The 22,896-nt window shown below is 47.9% G+C and overlaps 2 protein-coding genes across 7 annotated transcripts in view; one reads left to right on the top strand and one right to left on the bottom strand.

The window, feature by feature from the left end:
* Positions 1–230: 230 nt before the first annotated feature.
* Positions 231–19,563, top strand: PPIE (peptidylprolyl isomerase E). 6 transcript variants are annotated; one of them, XM_074376747.1, is made up of 10 exons: positions 231–298; positions 1,335–1,433; positions 2,490–2,533; positions 3,056–3,082; positions 4,240–4,321; positions 4,845–4,945; positions 7,229–7,352; positions 12,924–13,109; positions 14,093–14,235; positions 19,150–19,563. In XM_074376747.1, exons 1-10 carry the CDS (start codon positions 268–270, stop codon positions 19,399–19,401), a joined length of 1,089 nt encoding a protein of 362 aa, XP_074232848.1. In that variant the 5' UTR covers positions 231–267; the 3' UTR covers positions 19,402–19,563. The 6 variants fall into 6 exon arrangements, with proteins under 6 accessions (XP_074232848.1, XP_074232850.1, XP_074232851.1 ...); XM_074376749.1 differs by lacking the exon at positions 19,150–19,563 and adding an exon at positions 14,415–17,467; XM_074376750.1 differs by having other exon boundaries at positions 251–290.
* The window catches only part of BMP8B (bone morphogenetic protein 8b), a 28,702-nt gene continuing 25,202 nt past the window's right edge, over positions 19,397–22,896 (bottom strand). Inside the window, exon 7 of the mRNA XM_074376745.1 lies at positions 19,397–20,957. Coding sequence (XP_074232846.1) covers positions 20,808–20,957 — 150 coding nt within the window. The 3' untranslated portion in view covers positions 19,397–20,807. The remainder of the gene's footprint in view (positions 20,958–22,896) is intronic.

Below are 22,896 nucleotides of genomic sequence, written 5' to 3'. Positions count from 1 at the left end.
CGTGCCCTGCAGACCGTAGTTTACTGGTAGTAACTATTATTTGCAGACCACAGCTGATTTTCAGAGCACTGTTTTCCGCCCCAGGACGCGATAGGACCCGGTCCCTTCACCCACCACGAGGCACCTGTGCGACAACCGCCACTTTCTGGGAGCCGGAGGCGGGCCGGGCGGAGGTGGGCGGTCTGTGAGCGCCCGGGCGCTGGGGCGGGGCCGTGGAGTAGGGGGCGGGCCGAGCACAGGCTTCCGGCGGAAGAGCGCGGGAGCAAGATGGCTACTACTAAGCGAGTGCTGTACGTCGGTGAGCAGGCGCTAGGTGGAGTCTGGGCGAACAGGGCCGCGAGTGGGTCGTGGCGTGGAGCTAGACAGGTCCCCGGACGGAGGGGGCGGCGAGCAGCTGTTTAGGCCGCATCTATGGCAGTATTGCTTTCCCTCGGGTTCCGAGCCGGAGGTGTAATGATGATTGCAACTCTCTTCCAAGCCCTTTAAACTAACAGGAACCTCTTCACTTCCTGGGCCCGGAGCATTGGTAGAGGAATATTAGGAACCTCTGAATTCTCTCGCCCATTCACTTTACATTAACTGCAGCGATGGTTCAGCCCCCAATGTTGCTGCGAAGGAAAGAATTTTTACCCACTAGCCGGGTATAAGTGGGAGTAACTTCAATAGTACCGTTTGATGAGAGCTTTGGTGGGGACGGACAATGGTGACATGGGCCTGGGAGCGGGGAGAAATGACCCCTTCAGCTGGAGAGGTGAGAGCTAGCTTTCAGGATGCGGTGACGTTGGAGCTGATGAGCCGGAGTTAGCCAGGTGGCCAAAATAGGGGCAAGTGTGTTACTGAAAGGGAGCAGCAGGCGCAAAAGCCCAGGTGTAAAATAGACTGACACTTGGAGGCAAGTGTGTCATTTTTCGAGAAAGCAAAGGGAAAGAGGCTGAAGAGATGGACAAGGCCTATGAAGAGACTTGTGTCCACTGCTAAGTAGTTTGTACTTTATCCTGAGGACAGTGGGAAACCTTTGAAGTAGTTTCAGCAGGGAAGCGATGGGTTAAAATGCACATTCCCAGGATCTTTCTAGTTGGCTTTGTGGAGGAGGGGGACGTCAGTTTTGAAGCTATTGCAGTAATCCCTGGGGCTAGATCAGGGTCTGAAAGAAGGGCGAAGAAAGGAGTGTGCTTCATAAGAAGGCATGACAGAGCCGATGAGAGGACTATTTATGGACCCAAAGGACTGGATGGAAAGACCCCTCCCCTTGGCTATAGCGTGCTAACTGAACTGCAGGGACTTCCCAGGAGAATGGAGGACAGTGGCTCAGAAGACCCTGGGCTTCTTTGCAGGTGGACTCGCAGAGGAGGTGGATGACAAAGTTCTTCATGCTGCTTTTATCCCTTTTGGAGACATCACAGATATCCAGATTCCTCTTGATTATGAAACAGGTAAGTGTTTTTTAGTGTTTTGTCTCATGCTCATAATCCTGCTAGGAAGTTTTTTTAAAAGTCATATCAGTGCATTCTAAATATGCATCAAGCAGCATGACAGTGATCAGAAGTGATGCAGAAGGAATGTTCTGAGGCTTACAGTTATAAGCATGTGTAACATGCTTTGCGGAGAGTCCTATCTGTTGCAGTTGAGATAAGACAAACTTTCCATTTAGCCAGTAGGAAGACAAGTTTTAAGCTACATGGAGATCTGTTGTTTCAAACTACCTGCTGGGTACCCCACTGCACCTGCTCCCTTCTTGGTAGCTGTGCTATTAAACAGGGCAGCAGGAAAGCCCAGCCCCCACAATGGGGCTTTAGCCTCTGCATACCTAGGTAAGTTTTTCTTCAATTAGTATCACAGTTACAGTTCAGTTTTCTATTCTACATTTGTCATCGTTTTTGAAATTGGCGTTTTAGGTCCAGCTCTATCATCACCCTTGCATATGATTGTTAAAAAGGTTTTTAATCTCCCTCGGATCTTTGTATGTATAAAAATGATAAGGTTATATTGGCTCACTAAGGTTAATTGGTTAATTAAACTAATGCTGTTGTGCACTTGGCCTTTCTAGTTAGATTAGTGTTTTGCGAAGGATAAAGACTGAGCATCCTTATCCAGGCTTTAGTATTCATGCTTTATGCACAGCTGATGCTCAAAATGTGTATTTGGAGTGAATAATTGTTAGGTTAAATGACTTCATTTTTCTAGCTGCCTTGCATGCAAAAGTTAAGGTTTTAATTTGGTTTTGATAGAAGAATTACATGCATATTTTAAAGATTAAAAGTATAGTTCATTACTTAACTTTGTTTACTACAAAACAGTTTGATATTGCTTGAAATGTTGTTTAAACTAGGAAGAATCCAAGAATGAGATTCCTTCCTCCTAAGCAGTGATTGGGTAGAGTGTCTAGTGAATGGATATGGAACGTGACTGACTTCACTTTCCTTCTGACCACCTGTTTCTTCCCATTGCCCCACGTGGTAATTGCTTGGTTTTGTTTGCCTTTTTCTCAGAAAAGCACCGAGGATTTGCTTTTGTTGAATTTGAGTTGGCAGAGGTGAGAACTTTCTGTTACCTATGTTAAGTCTTTGGGTTGTGTTATTATTGTTACTGATTACAAAGGGAGCTGTCCTCCATTTGGTTGGGTTTCTGGGCCTCTTGTTGATGCTTCCAGAGAGACAAGAAGCGCTATTTGAAGGAAAGCTTCCCTCACATAATCAAATTGTAGACGGTGGTTAAACATTGCAGACCTGTCAGGTCATGCCCCTCTTGCTCCGCGGAGCTCCTGCAGCTCTGCTCACTGAGCATTCTTGCCTGGCAGTGCTGGTGATTGTTTCCTTGCCTTCCACGAGATGGCAAATAGCTGTGCTGAAGTCACCAAGAAGTGCTCTTTGTTAGACAGATACAATCTAGGCAGGGAGTATAGACGTGACCTTTTCCTGTTGGGTTTATTTGAGGGGGGAGGGGGGTTGTTTTTGGGTTTTTTTTTTTTTTTTTTTTAACTAGTGGGTTTGTGTTTAGACACCACAAGAGGCATTTGGCTGCAAGCCTAAACTTGTGCTTTGTCTTTCCTTGGCAGGATGCCGCAGCAGCTATCGACAACATGGTATGGCTGTGAATCCTCATTCTTAGTGAAGTTGCTTTTGGGTGGTACAGAGGGTTCTAATTCATACACTGATTTGCTGAACCTCCAAAGTTACAATTGTGATTGAATGGGGAAGTAGAAATTATCATCATGTGGAAATATTGGCCATGAATTGATCACTTATAAAATTGTCCTAACTCAAACATCCTTTCCCATTTGACAATAATGTAAATCCTAACCTTCCTTGTTGGCCAGTCTCTCACTGGCTGCCTGTGTCTAGGATAGTAAATTGCAGGCACCATGCAAATTGATTGCACAGTGAAATTGCATATTTTGCAAAAGAGGCAGGATTTCATAAAGTGTTGGACCAGTTAACAACTGAGAAGAGAAATTCAAGAGGGATAATAATAGGGTGTGCTACTGATGCAAAAGATTGGAATAGCCTGGAGAGATCCTTGGGGGAAATGATGAAGCTCTTGAGTGTTTATGCCCTCTTTGAGATACTTAAGACTTTCACTTCAGGTAAGAAGTGCAAAGATAACCATATCATACTGATAGTGTTTTCTTAGGAAATTACATCTTTGACCTACAAATTAGTGCATGGTTAAACCTGAATTTTAACTATAAGGAATTTATTTTCATTGTTTTTAGTTTCATCATGATAAAGTCCCAGTCAACTTTTTTTCCCTTCACTTTTTACTGTGAAATTTTCTTCACTGCCTTAAGTGAATTCACATTAAGTGACCTTTCCTGGTACCAGTTTTCTTTGGACAATAAGGTTTTCCTTTATTTCTGTTCTCTGTTACCAAACATACGCCTTTCAGAGAGAAAGATCATTTCTCACCATTTCAAAGTTGATGTGGACTTTTGAAGATGAACTCAGGTACTTGGAAAGTGCATTTCTTCGTGTAATTTCAGAGTGCTCTGAACCGAGAGGCACTTTGGTAGCACAGATCTTTGCTGGTATGGAAAGAGAGGAGGTGTGTGATGGCTCCAGGGAGGAAATCCCTGCAGCCCACAGGCTGCTTTGCGGTGGGTGCAGAGCTTGCTGTTAGAGGCTCAGGGGTGAAGGGAGAACAGAGCGTGAGCTTGTCTCAGATAAACAGAAAGTAAACAGAAAGTTGTCTGACTTTCTTTTAACCTAGCAGTTAAAACAACTGGATTTTCAATCTTTTCAGAATGAATCTGAGCTCTTTGGACGGACTATTCGTGTCAATTTGGCAAAACCAATGAGGATTAAGGAAGGCTCTTCCAGACCAGGTGAGTGGGAGCAACACGGATTCCCCATCACATCCTCCAGTTTGGCCTTGGTTGCCTTTCTGTCCCTGTTTTCTTGGAAGTAAGAGCTGAATGCTGCTCTGGTGGACAGGAGTAGCAGGGATGGTTTGCATTGGCAAAGGGCATGTACCACCTTTGTAGGGAAATAGAAAGAGTGTGAGTTTCCTTAACAAAGCCAGGTAATTATTTCCATTATGAGAGAAACCTGCCTGATCTCTTATCTGTCCCAGTTTTCTCCACACTTATTCTTGGGGTGGTTCCATCGGGCCAGAACTGGCAAAGGCTGCGCCTTTCCTTGGGGCAGAGCTTTTTCACTTAGTCCTGCTGAGAGCTGGACTTCCGGGCTGGCAGTCCTGGGGGGAACTCTTCTCACCCTTGGGAGTTCTGAAGCGGAGTCCTCTGGCCGAGAGAGCCACAGAATATGTTCTACTTTGCTGACCAAAGCAGCTACTTAGCAGTTGGCTGTTAGCTTGAATTTGACATTTGCTTGCTTCTTCCCTTTCAGTTTGGTCAGATGATGACTGGTTGAAGAAGTTTTCTGGGAAGACTCTTGAAGAAAATAAAGAAGAAGAAGGGTCAGAGCCTCCCAAAGTGGAAACCCAGGAGGTGAGGTTGCAGGCCAGCACTGCCCACAGGAGACTTTGTTTTTTAGGGTTTTATGGGAATTTGCAAGTATATATACAGAAGCAGAGAGAATGAAGAAATGAACTTTTAGTGTTTTGGTGAAAGTGGTATTGAGTGAACTAAAGGGAGGCTTTAGGCCCCTTGTCCTTGTGCTCTGTGTGAGGAGCTTCTGAGCTCTGCTCTGTGATTGCCGCTGATGATGAGGAAGCCTGAGGCCAGGGAGGGCAGTGAGGGCACCTCTGCACCCCTCCTGATCAGCCCTCCTTCACTGGAACATCGGGCACCAGGCTCCCTGTCTTCCTGTTCCTGTCCTGACGAAGGAGGAGGTCATTCCCCCTCCTACAGCCTCCAGTGCACAGGTTTAAGGTTCTCCCTTCCTGAGAACCTGCCCTGGCCCTTTGTCCTGATTCGCAGCATCCCTCTCTAGCTGTTGCGTCTCGGGCTATCCCTCCCTTCCCTGTAAGTGTTGTTCTTCGGGATTTCTTTCTTGGCTCCTGGCACTTCTCTCTCCCCTCCTGGCTGAAACAGTAGCAGTCACTGATTTTTATTAGCTTCTCCTGTGCTGTTGACTCTCCTGGCCTCTGTCTCTGGTCCTGAGGTTCAGACATTTCTGCTGTGTAAATTTTGCAGGCAGCTTAAAGCTGCCTAAAATGGATGCCCTCCCTTCTCTAATCCTGTTCTTCCTGGGCTCTCAAGCTCACCAACTTGCCACCATCCATCCACACTGACCCAGGCTGGATGCAAAGCAGAGCACATAATAGCCGTCATAGTCAGTGGAGTAACCCTAAGTCACCCTAGACCCCTCTTTAAAATAGAGCTGGCACATCATACTCTACCAAGTTGTTCTCCTAAATATTCCTTGAATCGCCCTCCCCAAGTTACTGCATCGTCCCAGTATAACTTCTCGTCCCAGTGTAACTTCTCGTCCCAATGTAACTTCTCGTTCCATTTGGATAATTGCAATAGCTTCCTAACTAGTCTTCTGGCTGCAGTCTTGCTCTCCTCCAGTATTTCATAAAGGCAGCTAGAATGATGTTTTTAAGGCACAAGACTGGTCAGCTAACTCTCCTGCTGAGAACTTTTCAGTGGCTGCCCAGCTCCTGTCCCATGGGAGGAAGTTCCAGGGGGACTCTCCAAGGCCCTGACTCTGCCCACCTCTCCATATTGCAGTCCCCACTTAACACTCTTGGTAAAACCAGTCTTTGTATTTCCTGGTGTGTCTTGGCTTTTGTGTAGGGTACTCAAGGGCTTATTGCTGTAAATTCTGTGAGTGTAAGGGCCCCGTGTTATACATCTTATTAATAAAAATGTAAAATGTGAGGTGGGGTAATGTGATTAAGAACAAGGACTTGAGGAGGGTGGTTTAGGTTTAAATTCCAGCTTCACCGGTTACCACCTCTGTGATCTTGGGCAGTTATTGAACTTCATTGTACCTCAGTTTCCCCATCTATAAAATGGGGACGATGATAGCAATGATCTCGCAGCTGGTTGTAAAAATTAAATGAGCTGATGTACATAAGACGTTCAGAATAGTACCCTGTACATGGCAAGTGCTACGTCAGTACTTGCTGCTACTGCTATGTGACTGCTCTTGTTAGCGGCAGATAGTAGTCAAATCCTCAGTGCTAGCGTGATTCCTCAGCGCGTTTGTTAAGCTGAACCACAAACAAGTTAAGAACACTTGACTTTTCTCTTTGGTGCAAATGTGACAGCTGTATTAATGTCTTCTCTGCTCAGCCTCACCCAGCTGTAGCACAAAGCAAGGCCCCAACGTCCCCCATTGTCTTCTGAGCACTTAGGCCGTCCCTGCTTCCATTGCAGCCAGCCTGTGGCTGTGCAGGGCTGAGCACTCTAGACAGAGGGGATGGTGCTACAGAGATGGGTCTGTTTAACTGGACTAAGGTGGGAGGGCTTGAGGGGGGTTTGAAGATGTTGAGAGTTGTGTGTTGTAGCCAGAAAAGTGCCGTTCTGTGACTGCGGGGAGGGTGAAGGTGGCGTGGCCAAGGGAGTGATGAGTAACGTGCCCGTGGGCTGGGGCTCCCGCTAGATGGTGCTGAGGTCTCCTGTCCCTAGATGTCCAGCTGGGAGCCGTGGCCGTGGCCTCCGCCTTCTGCAGCCCATCAGGGCCCAAGGCCTCCCCTGTCAGCACCTTGTTCAGCCTGCTCACTGCAGTGGGGTTCTGGATGTGAACTCAGAAGAAGACTCGCTCTTCTTCTCGGGGAGTCAGGGAGTTCTCTCTAACCTGGCCATTTCTCCTGCGTCTAGGGAGAGCCCCCTGTCAAAAAGGCCCGGTCAAACCCTCAGGTGTACATGGACATTAAGATCGGAAACAAGCCAGCTGGCCGCATCCAAATGCTCCTGCGTTCAGACGTCGTTCCCATGACAGCAGGTGAGCAGGACTCTGTCAGGTCGGCTGGGAAGCTGGTGGCCGAGCTTTGAGCCTTCCCAAAGTCTCAGTGCTTCAGTTCTTGTGTCTTTGACATTGTTTCTGATCTGAGTTCATTTGTGGCATCTCAGATTCTGGGATCCAGTAACAGATGAGTCAGAGCAGGCATTTTTGAAGCTTTATAATTGCTGGTTTACTAGTTTTAAATAATTGTTTTTTCTTTAGTACAAGTGAACATGCATTCATGGTTCAAAAAGAAAAGTACCACAGACATATGTATATATATTCCAACAATATTGAAGGCAATAATTGAAAACTTAAGTCTTCTTCTTTTCTCCACATCTAGCCCTACTCTTCAGAAATAACTACTGTTAACTAACAGTTTCTTGAGTATTTTTTCTATTTTAATCTAGATTTTATTATATAGACATATAGTTTAAAATGTTAATTTCACAAAGCTTGTTTTGCAAAACAGTGGTGCCCCCAGGCTGTCCTCCCACCCTGCCCCACCACCAACACTTGCTGCTTCTCAGGGGCAGCCACTTCCAACTCTTAGCTGATTCTTTTGGTTTTTACATCCATATTGGTCAATAACAGATTTATATTGCTATTTTGTATTTTTTTTTTAATTTCTTTTTTTTATTGAAGTATAGTCAGTTTACAATGTTGTATTAATTTCTAGTATACAGCATAATGATTCATATATATATAAACATATGTATGAGTATTTCTTTTCATATTCTTTTTCATTATAGGCCATTACAAGTTATTGAATGTACTTCTATATGTATACCTGTCCCCTGTGCTATACAGTAGGACCTTGTTGTGTATAGTAGTTAGTATCTGCAAATCCTGACTTCCAATTTATCCCTTCACACTCCCTTTCCTCCCAGTAACCATAAGTTTGTTTTCTGTGTCTGTGAGTCTGTCTCCATTTTATAAATAAGTTCATTTGTGTGCCTTTTTTTTTCTTTTTTTAATATTCCACATGTAAGTGATAGCATATGGTATTTTTCTTTCTCTTTCTGGCTTGCTTCACTTAGAGTGACGATCTCCAGGTCCATTCATGTTGCTGCAAATGGCATTACTTTATTATTTTTTATGGCTGACTAGTATTCCATTGTATGTGTATACCACAACTTGTTTATCCAGTCATCTGTTGATGGACATTTAGGTTAGTTCCATGTCTTGGCTATTGTAAATAGGGATGCTATGAACATTAGGGTGCATGTATCTTTTCAAATTATAGTTTCCTCCAGATATATACTCAGGAGGTATACTTACTGGATCATAGGATAAGTCTATTTTTACCTTTTTAAAGAACCTCCATACTGTTTTCCATAATGGCTTCACCAAACTACATTCCCACCAACAGTGTAGGAGAGTTCCTTTTTCCACACTCTCTCTAACATTTATCATATGTGGATTTTTGAATGATGGCCATTCTGACTGGTGTGAGGTGATACAGCTCATTGTGGTTTTGATTTGCATTTCTCTGATAATTAGCAATATTGAGCATTTTTTCATGTGCTGTTGGCCATTTGTATGTCTTTGATGGAGAAATGTTTAGGTCTTCTGCCTATTTTTGGATTGGGTCATTTTTTTGTTGTTGTTGTGTAAGCTGTTTGTATATTCTGGAAGTTACGCCCTTGTCAGTCACATTGCTTGCAAATAATATTTCCTCCCACTCCATAGGTTGTCTTTTCATTTTATTTATGGTTTCCTTTGCTGTGCAAAAGCTTGTAAGTTTAATGAGGTCCCATTTGTTTATTTTTGCTTTTATCTATATTGCCTCTGTATACTGCCCTAGGAGAACATTGCTGTGATTTATATCAGAGAGTGTTTTATCTTTGTTCCCTTCTAGGAGGTTTGTGGTGTCTTGTCTTGTGTTGAAGTCTTTAAGCCATTTTGAGTTTATTTTTGTATATGGTGTGAGAACGTGTTCTAACTTCATTGATTTACATGCAGCTGTCCAGCTTTCCCAACCTGGTTTTTTCATTTTAGACGTTATCTATTGGCTTTAGAGGACAGAGAGTTAGCTTTTTAAATCATCTTTCCTGCTCCTCCATCTTCCTTATATTGTTAACCATAATTTTGGTTAAGATATAGGTTATTTTAACTATATAAGCATCATACTGTGATAACTTCCTTTCATGCATAGCATTTCATTTTCCCTGGAATTCATAATTACCTTGTTTTCACATTTGCTTAGTCTTCTATGCATTTAATCCTGATTCTCTCCCAAATTCTCCTGCCTGTGTAAATCTCTCATTGTGTTCAAACACAGCAGATATTCTGTCAGTTTCACTTTCTTACAGAAGCTCCTCCTTGGAGCCGTCTGACCTCCTCCAGTTGCTTTCTAGGCCCACTTCTTAGCTATTGTCATAGGGTTTCCTATTTTCACCTCTTATGTTGGAACCTTGGGGGAATTTTTTTTTTCTTTTTTTTTTTGGTTTATTGACTCATTTCAGTAGAGGGCATACTTCTGTAGCTTCTGGAGAAAAGAGTTTGGGGGGTAAGTTTTTTGAGGTTGATGTGTGAAAATATCTACTTTCCCATTTGATAATCTGGGTGTAGAATTCTAGAAAAGTCTGATGTCATTCTGATTCTTGGGCCTTTATAGAAACTTACTTTTTCTTTTCCTGTCTAGAGCTGAGGTATCCAGTATGGTAGCCACTAGCTACATGTGACTATTTAATTCAAGTTAAGTAAAATTAAAGTTCATTTCCTCAGTTACACTGTCCAAGTGCTTAATAGCTGTTAGATAACGCTGGTCTAGAGGCTTGGAGGGTCTCTTTGTTCTGGGCTCTGAAGCAGTGTGCCTTTGGAGTAGATATTCCATCATCACGCTGGATAGTCAGTGGGCCCTGGTGTACTAGTTCTCTCTTGCTGCTGTAACAGATTATCACAGACTCAGCAGCTTACAAACACACATTTATTATCTTACTGTTCTGGAGGCCAGAAGTCCAACACGGGTCTCTCCAGACTAAAGTGAAGATGGTGGCTGGGTTGCTGCATTCCTTACTGGAAGCTGTAGGAGAGGATCTGTTTCCAGAGACAGTCACATTGTGGGTAGAATTCAATTTCCTGCATGTATAGACTGAGGTACCCATTACCTTGTTGACTGTCAGCTGAGGGCTGTTCCCAGCTTCTAGAGGCTTGTGACTCCCTTTATATATTTTCAAAGTCAGCAGTGGTAGATCCAGTTCCTTCTCATGTTTTAAATCTCCTGATTCCCCTTCCATCCACTTCTCTCTCTGACTTTAGCTGGGAAAAGTTCTCTGGTCATAGGCTTGTGGTTTTATTAGGCCTATCTGGATAATCTAGGCTACTCTCCCCATCTCATAACCTTAATCACTTCTGCAAAATACCTTTTACCAAGTATAGCATAACATATTCTCAGGTTCCAGAGGTTGGGACGTGGACATCATTGGGGAGCCATTCTTCTGCCTACCACACTCATCAATCAGGACGGTCCTATCCTTTGGTTTGGGAAAATTTCCTTGGGTTATTTCTTTGCTTTTATCCCTTCGGATTTCTCTCTTCTCTCTTTCTGGAACCTTTCCAAATGTTCTTTCTTATAGCATCCTGTGCTTACTTCATACATGCACTATCATTTCATTTGGGGATATTACTAAAGTGTCTTCTTCCTATACAGCTGATGTTTCAAGTTACCTTTTTCTGGGGTGTTTTGTTTTGCTTTGCTTTGCTTTACTTTGCTTTGCTGTTGATCTGTTTGTTTTGGTCTTTGGTTTTCACATTAGATACCTTCTTTATATTTAAGAATAGGGCCCTAAAAATCTGCTTGGAAATTATAGTCCTTTGGACAGAGCAGAGTCTACAGAGAAGACTCCTGTCTTTTGCTAGTTGTCCTGTGTCCAGTTGTTTGCCATCTGGCGGGGGTGGCAGGGCTGGGAGCAATTATAATTGCTACCCACTTAATCTCCTTTTGTCATTCTGGTACCTCAGCCCTCAGCTGTGTGTAGTGCATCCCAGACCAGAGGCCCCCTCCCCCCCGCTTTAACTAGCAGAGAGGAGACCTCCAGCCAGCAGCCAGGGCCAGGAAACGGTGAGGATCTGGGGGCTAGTTGTTTTCTTAAATAGGCTTTCAATCGGATTTACTGTTTTTAGAACTATCTTCACCCTTGAGCTTTTGACATTTCTGCAACATAAATCCAGTTGTTTCTTGGCTTTACCAGCTTGACTTAGCTTTCTTAGGTCTACTGTATCAGTTATGGCTTGTCTGTCTGTCTTTTGTTTCAAAAGTTTTTGTTACTGTTTCTCTTCTCTTGCTCTCTCTCTTTTTTTGGTCCTTTTAAATCCATTTTTTTAAGTGTACAATTTACTGGCATTAATTGCATTCACAATGTTGTACAATTATCACCACTATCTATTTTCAAAATTTCAATATTTCTTCATCACTCCCAACAGAAACTCGGTAACCATTAAACAATAACTCCCCATTTTCCTCCCCCACAGCCCCTGGTAATGTCTAATCTACTTTCCGTCTTTCTAAATTTGCTATTCTGGGTATTTCACATAAATGGAATCATACAGTAGTTGTCCTTTTGTGTCTGGATTATTTCACTTAGCATCATGTTTTCAAGGGTCATCTATGTATCAATGTTTCGCTTGTTTTTGTGGCTGGATAATATTCTGTTTGGATAGTTCAGGTTTTGTTTGTCAGTTCGTGTGTTGATGGGCACTTGAACATTGTTTCCACTTTCTGGCTATTGTGAATAATGCTGCTGTAGACATTTGTGTACAAATGTGTTTAAATTGCTGTTTTCAAATATTTGGGATATCTACCTAAGAAATACTGGGTCATATGGTAATTCTAGTTGAACTTTTTGAGATTCCACGAAACTTTTCTACAGTGGCTGCACCATTTTACATTCCCACCAGCAAGCTATGAGAGTTCCAGTTTCTCTACATCCTCACCAACACTTCTTTCTGTTTATTATAGCCAGCCTAGCAGATGTGAAGTGGGATCTCATTCTGGTTTTGAGTTGGATTTCCGTAGAGACTAATAAGATGGAGCATCTTTTCATGTGCTTGGGGCCATTTGTGTATCTTCTTTGGAGAAATATCTATTCATATCTTTTGCCTATTTATTTACTGAGTTGTTTATCTCTTTGTTTTTGAGTTGTGTGCGTTCATTGTATGTTCTGAATGTTAAACTCTTATCAGATATGATTTACAAATATTTTCTCACATTCCCTGAGCCGCCTTTTCACTTTGCTGATGTCATAATTAAGAAACCATTTCCAAATCCAAAGTCGCAAAGAGTTGCCCTTGTGTTTTCTTCAAAGATCCTGTTTGTTTTTTCTTTTAAATAATTGCTTTACCACCTGTTCAGTGTGGAGCAGGGCTAGAATGCATGTATTTGGTCCTCTTTCTTTAACCAGAATCCCTTCTAGTCCTTCATGATGTCAGTATTTCAGAGTTTTATAATGAGCATGTCATATTTTTAGATGAAAATGTAAACATTAAACAAATATAACAGTTTTTCAGAGTCTAGAGAAAGGGGTTTTTTGTTTTTAACCCGAGCACCTTTTCCTTTCTGGACCCCAGAGAATTTCCGCTGCCTGTGCACCCACGAGAAGGGCTTTGGCTTCAAGGGGAGCAGCTTCCACCGCATCATCCCCCAGTTCATGTGCCAGGGCGGTGACTTCACCAACCACAGTGGCACCGGGGGCAAGTCCATCTACGGGAAGAAGTTTGATGATGAGAACTTTATCCTCAAACACACAGGACCAGGTGGGACCTGCTCAGCTGGTGAGGACGAGCAGGCCGGGCTGGGGCAAGATGGCTGCGCAGGGCAGTGACGGGCTGTGGTTCTGGCTGAGGGGTGGGGGTCTGGAGGAGACCCACCCGGTGAGCAGAGGAGAAGTGTTCAGCCTGGCTTAAGTGGAGTGAGCTGGTTTGCATTCATATACTGCCCATTCCTCCACCGTGTCTGCACTCCCTGTCAGCCTAGCTTGGAGTCTGTGGTCGGCCATTGTAAGCCCTCTCCTTCCCTCAACCCCACTGCCCACCTCCCTCTGTCAGACTTTCTCAGTGTTTGGTCTCCCAGCAACTAGAGAAAACAGAACTGTACTGAGATCTATGACCGCAGCTCTTCAGGGCCCTTGGCAGCCTACTAGATAGAGCTCCCTAGGGAACACTCAGTCCCAATCAGAGATGACAATTCCCTTCCTTCCCGAAGCCTCCACGTCGCCCTCTGCCTCCTCTGATGCTTGGCCCCCTGCATCTGTCCACGCCTGCCTGCTCTGACTTCCCCCCAAGTGCAGGGGCTGAGCTGTCTCCCCTCTGCTCGTGGCCTGGACCTCTTCCCTTCTCCCCTCCCTAGGAACCTGGCTTCCACAGTCGTGCCCCCACTGCCTTGTGTGATGCATTCCCCCTGCTCTGCTAGATCAGCCTAGCAGCATGCATTATCAATCTTTCAAAAACATCCTTTGACTCATTTCTCCCCTCAACTAACACCCATGCCTCTGGTCCCCTTTTTAAGCAAAACTTCTTGAAAAAATTATGTAGACTCCCTGCCTTCCGCTCTCTCTACCCTCCTCTAGATAGACTTCTGTCCATTGAAACCACTCTTATCAAAGATGCCAGCAGCCAGTTCCCAGCCCTCATCTCATTCCACCTCCCGGCAGCATTTACACTCCTGCCTCTGCTGCCAGCCATCCTCTGAGGGCCGGGAGCAGGGTGGAGGGAGCCGACCTGGTCGTTCTCTCCCCCAGGCCTGCTCTCCATGGCCAACTCTGGCCCAAACACCAACGGCTCCCAGTTCTTCCTGACGTGTGACAAGACAGATTGGCTGGATGGCAAGCACGTGGTGTTTGGGGAGGTGACAGAAGGCCTGGACGTCTTGCGGCAGATTGAGGTGGGTGGCCGCCTGGGCCCTGGGTGCACAGCCATGTGGGAGAGCAGGAGCGAGGGCTCTGCGGCCTCGGCTGCTGCTGCTCAGGATGGGCATGGGCAGGGGGACCGGGTATCTCTGAGCCGCCCTTTACTCTCCATCCTCCCTCCCTTGATTACTCCTCTTCTGTTCCGCCCACGAAGGCCCAGGGCAGCAAGGATGGGAAGCCCAAGCAGAAGGTGATCATCTCCGACTGTGGGGAGTACGTGTGAGAGGTCGGGCTGTCAGCCCCAGGGAACCGGCACCCGAGGGGTCCTGTTTGCAGCAAGCAGGGCTTTGTGTCCTGGCCCTTCCTCAGGGTCAGTGTGGGGCAGCTCCTCTGCAGGCAGGGCCTGGCCTCGCCCTGCCTCTTCCCCAGGTGTGGCCGTGGGCCTTGGGGTGCACACTGTGTACGGCTGTGCACAGCCTTTGCTGCCAGGGCCCCTCCTGCACCCAACAGTGTGGCTCTTAGACATTTTCTTCTAATAAAGTAAATTCTAGTTTTGGTACAGCTGCTTCCAGGTAGTTCCTGAGAGTTGTGAGAGGTCGCATCTAAAGCTAAGACAGGTGGGTGAAGGAACAGGGCACAGCTTTTCTTTCCTCCCTTGAGCGATGAGATGCCAGGTGGTATATTCAGGCAGATACCCTTGTCAGACCATTGTCAAGACAGTGGAAATCAGTGACAGTGGAAGAGTCCCTGTCCTCAGTGCCTCTCTCCCTAACCGTGCTGGCCAGTCCTGCAGCTGCAGCTGTGCTTCTCAGTCTCGATGATTCATTTGTTTGCTCACATTCATTCTACAGATTTTTTTAAGTGGTATTTTATAACTTGAAGTGCCTTCTCCATGCCAGGTACTGTACTTACTTGTCAGGAGACAGAGGGGCGAGCTCCTTATTTTTGTGAACAGCCCACTCCCTATTTTTGTGAATAAAGTTAATTAGAACGGAGCCACACCCATCTATTTACGTATTGTCTGTGGCTGCTTCCTCACCGCAGTGGCAGAGTTGAGTAATCAGTGACAGACACCATGTGGTCCCTGTATTAGAGTTCTCCATAGAAACAGAACCAGTAGGAAGCATGCCTGTATGTATATATAGGGAGAGATTTATTTTACAGAATTGGCTCTGCAGTTGTGGGGGCTGACAAGTCTAACATCAGTGGGGCAGGCCTGCAGGCCGGAGCCCCAGGAAATAGTTGATGTTGAAGCTTGAGTCCAGAGGCCGTCTGGAGGCAGAATTCCTCTTCCCTCAGGTGACCGCAGTCTTTCTTAAGGTCTTCAACTGATTGGATGAGGCTGACCCACATTATAGAGCATCAGGTGCTTTACTCCAAGTCTCCTGATTTAAATGTCCCTCACATCTGAAAAGTACCTTCACTGCAGCATTTAGCGTGGTGTTTGGCTAAAAAGTGGATATCATGGCCTAGCCTGTTGACATATAAAATTAACCAACACAGTCCCAAAGCCTAAAATATTTACCATCTGAACCTTTGCAGAAAGTTTGTTGACCACTGATGAGGCACATGGTCGCACCCACACTGAGCTCACAGTCTCTCCCTGAGTGTAGCCACTGCCTGGAGCTCAAGTTGGGCTGGCTTCTCTCTGCTCCCCCTCCGTGGACTGGTCGGCCAGGTGGCCTCAGAGGAACCCTGACCTGCTGAAAACTGAGCAGGGACTGAGCCCTTTAGCCACTAAACAGCTTTCTGCGGATTGGGTCACTCAGATCATTGAGAGTCCACTGGGCTGGGCTTTTCTATCTTGAGTAGAAATCTGGATGAGGCAGGAGTGACCTGCTGCCTCCTGGCCCTGGTGACCCAGGGTAGCGCCTGCTGAGGGATGATGGCTTCTGGCCAAGCTCTGGCTCCCATGTGCCAATGGATCCGGCCCTCAGCTGAGCTCCCTCTGCTGCAGTTGGCCAGGTTTCTGACTTCTTATGCCTGGGATGTACCACATAGTTACTGTTCCTTATGGAGCTGCCAAAAGAGACTCTCCCTTGAGGCTTAGGTGCCCCATGAGCACAGACGGTGGCCTTCACAGATCAGTCACATGTGTTAGGGGAGGCTTGAGTGAAGCAGTGATGTCAGGGCTTACACAAGAGCCAAGACAGGATGTGTATGAAGAATTCAGCACAACCAGCCCCCCAAGAGAGGATGGACTCGTGGTGATGACCTTGTCGCTTTCTGCTTTTCCCTGATAGCCTAGGGAGGTGGAGACCAGCGAGCAGGTTGGAAAGCTCAGCAGGTTTGGAGTTAGCGGTGCCAGTGGCCTTCCCAGTGCCACTCTGGGTGTCCACAGGTGTTATCTCAGTTTCCATACCAGAACCCTGTACAGAGGTCAGCCCAGGCTCAGGTGACATGACTGCACAGGTCGCCCAGGACGATATGGCAGAGGGAGGTTTGGAAGCTTGGCTGGCTCCCCACAAGTCGTAATGGAGTCTTGGGAGGTTTCCTGGGCTCTAGCCTCAGTCTACAGCAGGACAGCCCAAGGCCTGGGGCGGGGACAGTCATGGTCCCCATAATTGGTCTGGACCCTGGTTGGGAGACAGAAGATGGGGCCCTACTCTGCCAGGCAGGAGAGGGGCCCAGAATCTGGAGAGCAGCGGCCTGGTCACCTAGTCCAGCTACTCACAGCGCAACACTGACCCCTGTTGTTCGGGAGGACTCTGGTCTGTGGGAAGTGAATCCTGGGGCGCTATGGGGCTTTTGCTGCAGCCTGAAGGGACTGCCTGGCATCCCAGGCCACGTTCCTGTTGCTCCAGCACCAGGTCTGAGAACCTGGGGCTCGATTTTGCCACGCATCCCCCTACTAGCTCCTCCAGGATCAGCCCCCATCTGTGTGCTGGCCCTGTGGTGGCCACACAGAGGAAGAGAACTGGGAGTGTGGCCCTGGGGCCAATGCTGTGGCTGCTGGAGTTTCTCGCAGCCCGTGTGCCTGAGGTGCTGCTGGCATGAGAAAGAGATTGTGGGGCCTACTTTTTAAGTGGTGAAAACTGAGTCTCGTAGCGTTCAGGTGATGGAAAACTAGAGAGCCATGTTTTCAAAAAATATTTATTAATGGAAAATTTCACCATGTAATAAAGTGGGAAGAGCACATCTAAAGCAGTGTATACAATGCAGTATGATCCTGATTTTGTGCAAATACCTACGTATAACATGTAAACATCTGTATTTTTATATGTATCTTAAGAAAAAAGCCTAGACATAAATTCATCAAAATATTAATAGTGTGTTTATCTGACTTGTAGGATTATGGTGATTTCAATTGTATTTTATTTTTTGTCTTTTCCAAACTTTCCTCCAAAACTGCATTTTTTTTTCCAGTGGAGGTACTGGGGATTGAACTCAGGACCTTGTGCATGCCAAGCTCTTGCTTTACCACTGAGCTATACCCTCCACACAAAACTGCATTATTTTTGTAATAAATGAAAAACACATTTTTTAAAAAGTGGGTCAAGTGCTTGCATAAGGCCTCCCCATGAGGAATAAAACTGGGAATGGATAGCTCCTTGTTTAAGCTGCGAAAAGGGCACCTGGTGGTGCTAAGCACCCTCAGCAGGCTGCTGGAGTTCCCATGTCTCTGGGAACACAGAGCAGTGTCAGCCACGGCCACTGCCGGCAGCATAACTGGGCATTTGCCCCCCGGCCTTTAAAGCAGGTGAGAACACAAGTCCTGCCCACAAAGGATTGCAGTGTGTAGTTTTTTTAGGAAAAAGTACAGCTCTGAAATAAAACACTCACCCACAGAACACATTCTGGGAGGAGGAGGTTTAGTGGACAAGCACAGAAGGGGCTCAAAATAAGCAAACTCATTTGTAATAATACCAACAGGTACCAGTTGTTAAGCACTTATATGCCAGACGTCCTAAATGTTTGTGTACATATATGATCTTTATAGTAGCTTGGAAGGAAAGAGCCATTATCCTGCTCTACAGAGGAAGAACCAGGATTCAAATCCATTTGCTGCAAAAATCTGTACTCTTACTGTGCTGCCTCTTTTCCTATTTAAGGGTTTTTTTCCAGAACATGTTACTTCCCTACCTGAGTTTGAAGACAGTGAACCAGACATTATGATGACTTGGTCTTGAGACCAGGATTGCACTGCAAATACTAAGACTGTTGTGCATTTCACCTTAGCTTTCTTTCCCATGTGTCCTTCTTGCCTGTCAACTGTCATTGATTTCTCATTGCTGTCAGTGGGGCTGAACTGACCACCCTTATTTACCCTTCCCATCTGGTGCACCAGATAAACATGCCACGAGGGAAGTGGCCTCTGTAACACAGCCACAGTACTTGGCGCAGCAGACAGATAACTCTTGGAGTGAAATGCATGGGCTTTGATTCCATTCACAACTGTTCCACTGCTCAGGGCTTTTCCTGTTTGATTTCACTTGCTGAATGGATGGCAGAAGTTGCTGGAAGTCTGCCAGCCAGATAGACAGGCGATAATGTACTGTTTTTCAGTTGTTCTGCATGAAGAAGGAGAATTGCAACTCCTAGTCATTCCTGCTGTGCACAGCCTGATTGGCAGGTGAGGTGTACTCCACAATTGCCAAGCTCTGGGTAACATGACAGACATTCCTGGTGTTCCCCTAACTAAGCCAGGCATTGGCTCGGCCTAAAGATACCAGGTGAAGTAAAAAATGAGTTGTCAAGATAATTGGCTAATTTAAGATTTAAAATTACCTAAATGTCAACCCATGATGTTGGGAAGAGAGAACTGTTAGAAAAGTCCTAGAACAGCAAACAGGTTCCATATTATGTGCCAGCTGATTTCACGATGACCACCTGGGCTCCGCTTTCAGGGTTACTGGCTGCCTCTGGGCTGTGCGGAACAGGGTTGACAGGTGCAGATGCCTTGACTGAAGGCCCTTTGCAGATCAAAACATACATGCTTCATGTTACAGATGGGAAATGAGGCCTGGAGGAGGAAGCCACTGGCAAGTCTCGTCTCCCAACATCTAGGTCAGAGCTTAGATGCCTACACTGACGGCGAGCTCACCACCTTACTGTGCACATGGGGAGGGTCTCTTCCTCTGCACTCGCTCCCGGAGCCCTCCCAGGTCCAGGTGGAGGGGCTGCTGTCCCGCAGCATGGCCCCAGCCTCCACCCCTGCTGCCAGACCTGCATTTCCAGAGCCCCTCCTCAGGGTGCAGTGAATTCCAGGGATGTGCGTCCTGGGCTGTGCCTGTGGGTTGGGCAGGCCCAGGATCTGCTTCTAATAACATGGTATTTCAGGGTTCAGGCAGCTGGACTCTGTCTGCTCCAGCAGGTAAATTACAGACCTGGCAAGTCTAATCAAATAAACACTCCAACTGCTGGCGGCTGCTCCAAGAACAGTGGTTTCCGGGAACCGCCCCACCCAGCTGAGCCTAATTGCCACCTGTCACTCCCCTGGGACAGGTCCCAAGGAACAGGACTGGGCTCCTGGGCACACGGGGTGATGCAGACTTGGGAGACCAGGCTGTTTTTGACAACTCCTGGACACAGGCCGGTACTGATAAGCCCTACCCTCACCCCACACCTGGCCACAGGCGGCCCAGTGTCCAGATGTGCCACCCTGGGTGGAGTGGCTCACTCCTTAGCAGAAGATGGTAGATGGTTTTCACTTCACGTGACAACTCTAATTTGTTGGCATTGGCTGCCTGGAGTTCTGTGCTGCTCATTTGGAATTCTATCCAGATTTGAAAGAAGTATCAGGGTTGGTTATTGATGATTGCCATGCAGATGAGGAACAGAAACTATGTCACCTGTGCTGGGTATTGTCATCCCAGGCCACCTGACGTATCTACCATACTTGTCTCAGCAAAAAGAGGACTTTTCCACAGAGCTGAACTCCTAATGGTTCAACATGGTGACAGATAGATGGGGTTAATGAAGCCCCCAAGATTTTTTTGTTTTTCCAAAGTGTCTGTGCACTGCATGTCTTCCCCTAGACAGCAGAGGCAGATCAAGGCAGGAAGTCAGGGAAGATAAGTGCCATTGGCCTTAGCCCTAAATCATGTTGTTTGTTCAGCTCTTTCTGGAGGTGACTCACATGCCTCCTTGTGGCCAGAAGTTTGGTAATTCAGATCCCCAAATAGAGAACACTGAGTGTGACTCCACACTTCAACAGAAGTGCCTAGAACTGCCCCGTTTTGCAAGGGAAGGGCAGGCAACCGGAGATGGACCAGGACCCGTCTACACATCCCCAAACCCCGTCATGGCCAGTGAAGGGCCGAAGGTGGCCATCCTGGGCTCTAGGTGCCTCTCAGTTCATCCCACGTCTGCCCACAGCTGGGCCAGCAACAGACAGGCATGGTCCTCAGACACAACTTTGTGCCAATGCCAGAGGATGCCTCCAAGGCGGCTGGGGAAGAACCCTGCTTGATGACTCAGACCAGCAGGACTGGAGGCCAGAAGTCTATCCTGACCTCAGGCAGGGCAGAGGGGCCTGGAGAGGGCTGGCTGGCCAGAGGTGGGCAGGGAGGGAAGGGAGGGCCCTTGCTGTGGCCCCTGCTGAGCTGTGACGGCGTCGGAGGTCCCCGCCATGGGGGGCTGAGCGCCTGGGGCTGGTGCAGGTCAGTCAGTGGCAGCCGCAGGCCCGGACCACCATGTTGCGGTGCTTGCGCAGGATGACGTTGTTGCTGCTGTCGTAGTACAGCACGGAGGTGGCACTCAGCTTGGTGGGTGCGCAGCATGCCTTGGGGACCACGTCCGGCTTCATCAGGTGCACCTGGCCGGGGAGGGGGTGGCCGGCAGAGGCGTGAGAACCAGGGGCTTCTCCCGGGACCCCTAGGCCCAGCCCCCAGCTCTGCCTGGGGCTCCGGCCGCTCCCCACTCCCTGGGTCCACCTCCACCTGCAGCAGGGCCGGTGCTGGCGGGGACCCTGCCCCTCTGCCCTCAGGCCCAGCCTGGGCACCGGCTGGCTCCCTGCCACACCCCTCCCCCCAAGACGGGACAACCCTGACCCTACTGGTCCCCAGCACATGTGCCCAGTCCTCCTTCCTGGTGCCCCTGCAGCACCGCCCCCTGGAGCCCCCCTGCTCCTCTGTCTTCTCTGTGCTTCTTAACGTCCCTGATCGTGTCTCATCGGCATTAGCTGTTGAAGGTCTGTCTGCCCCTCTGGATTGTGCGTCGGAGAACGTTCACGCTACACCTGCTCACGCCCAGGCTTCTAGGCAGGTATTGTTCTCAGCAGGTGACAACTGAGGCACAGAGGCCGGGCCACATGGCCGATGCTGCGGCACGACTGGGACCCAGCGTAGGGATCCCACTACCCTCCTCCAAACAGCTCTACCCCCAAGAGACAGCCTGATTGAGGGAGCTGTTTCAGCCTCCACCAAAATATTTATCCTGAGACTTGGCAGGATGAGCTGAAACTTATACTGGACTCTTCAGTGGGTCCCCACTTGGAAGGGCCCTAACGATAGCCCTGCACCCATCGGGGGCCAGAAAGAAAGGAGAACCTGCTTCCATCCATCTGGGACCCCCTGGCCCTCCTGGGAGCTGCTAAGCAGGGCTTGGATAAACCTGGCTGATGCGGTCCCCGGGCCCAGCCTTGTCCCAGAAGCCCCAGCTCTGAGCCAGCCTGCCTCCAGGACCGTTAGCCGGGCACTGGGCTGGCTTGGGACCCAGAGCCTCTCAGGCCCCTGAGGGGAGCTGAGGCCTCTGTGGGGATGTCCAGCCCCACTGAGCCATGGGGGTGCTGCTCCCCAACTTCCCAGCCTCTGCATGCGGCAGCTGGGCTTGCCTTTCATAGGCCCACGTGAAAGAAACCAAGCGACACCACCCACCTGTGCCAACCATGTAAGTGCCTTGACCAGGGAGGGCCTTTCCTGGGCTGGGACCCTGGAGAGAGAAGTTGGCACCACAGAGGGCGGCTATTCTGTGACTCCCCCCTAGACCAGAGCTTCCCCAGGTGAAGGACAAAAAAGAGAGATGGCCTTTTGTTCCATCTGCACCAAACAGATTGATTTAGAGTCTAATGTGCCATTCCATTCAATCCGCTTTTGAGCCACGTGGGAGACCAACTCAGAGGTCCTGTTACTTACTGGCTGTATATCCTTGGATAAAAAATCATACATCTGTGGACCTCAGTTTTCTCCTCTGCCAAATGGGTATAATGGTACTTTTCTCACTTCCAACACAAACACATCTCCAACACATACCTTGTGCGAGCCCTGCCTGGGGGGGGAGCACAGAAATGTCCCCACGTGGTCCCTGCTCTCATCCTCAGCAGGAGGGGAGGGGAAACAGAACATTCCAGTAGACAACCAGGACCCACGGGAGCAGCGCAACATTCACAGCACACCCTCTGAGCCTGGGACACGAGTGCTGGAGAGCGACCCTGGCTGGGAAGGACCACAGAGGTGAAGTGTGCAGGGTGAGCAGGAGCTGCCCAGGCCCAGAGCTGAGGAGGCCCCCAGGGGCGCAGGCAGGGAGGTGGGAAATGCAGGGCACATCCTGGGGCCGAGTGCGGGCAGGGAGGTGAGGGCACTGGGACGTGGGCTGCAGGACATCAGAGAGGTTGGCAGGGTGGCCAGTAAGGGGCCCCCCTGCATCCCAGGCGAAGGGCTCAGACTTTCTCGCAGGGATAACGGGACACGACTGAGAACAAGGTGGTCGTATCAGTGCTTTAGTGCGGCCCCCAGCTGCCATGTGGGGAACAGCAG

Source organism: Camelus bactrianus, chromosome 13 (assembly GCF_048773025.1).
Source record: "Camelus bactrianus isolate YW-2024 breed Bactrian camel chromosome 13, ASM4877302v1, whole genome shotgun sequence".
NCBI classification, from domain to species: domain Eukaryota; kingdom Metazoa; phylum Chordata; class Mammalia; order Artiodactyla; family Camelidae; genus Camelus; species Camelus bactrianus.
The sequence above is the reverse complement of the archived record's forward strand: the minus strand, read 5'-3'. Positions and strand labels throughout refer to the sequence as shown.

What these genes read in the sequence shown, in the direction of transcription:
- PPIE (XM_074376746.1), top strand. Translation starts at nt 676, where the DNA reads ATGAGAGCTTTGGTGGGGACGGACAATGGTGACATGGGCCTGGGAGCG. An exon ending in TGACCCCTTCAGCTGGAGAG is followed by an intron (nt 752 to 1,334) that starts GTGAGAGCTAGC and finishes GCTTCTTTGCAG; the next exon opens with GTGGACTCGCAGAGGAGGTG. An exon ending in CAGCAGCTATCGACAACATG is followed by an intron (nt 3,083 to 4,239) that starts GTATGGCTGTGA and finishes CAATCTTTTCAG; the next exon opens with AATGAATCTGAGCTCTTTGG.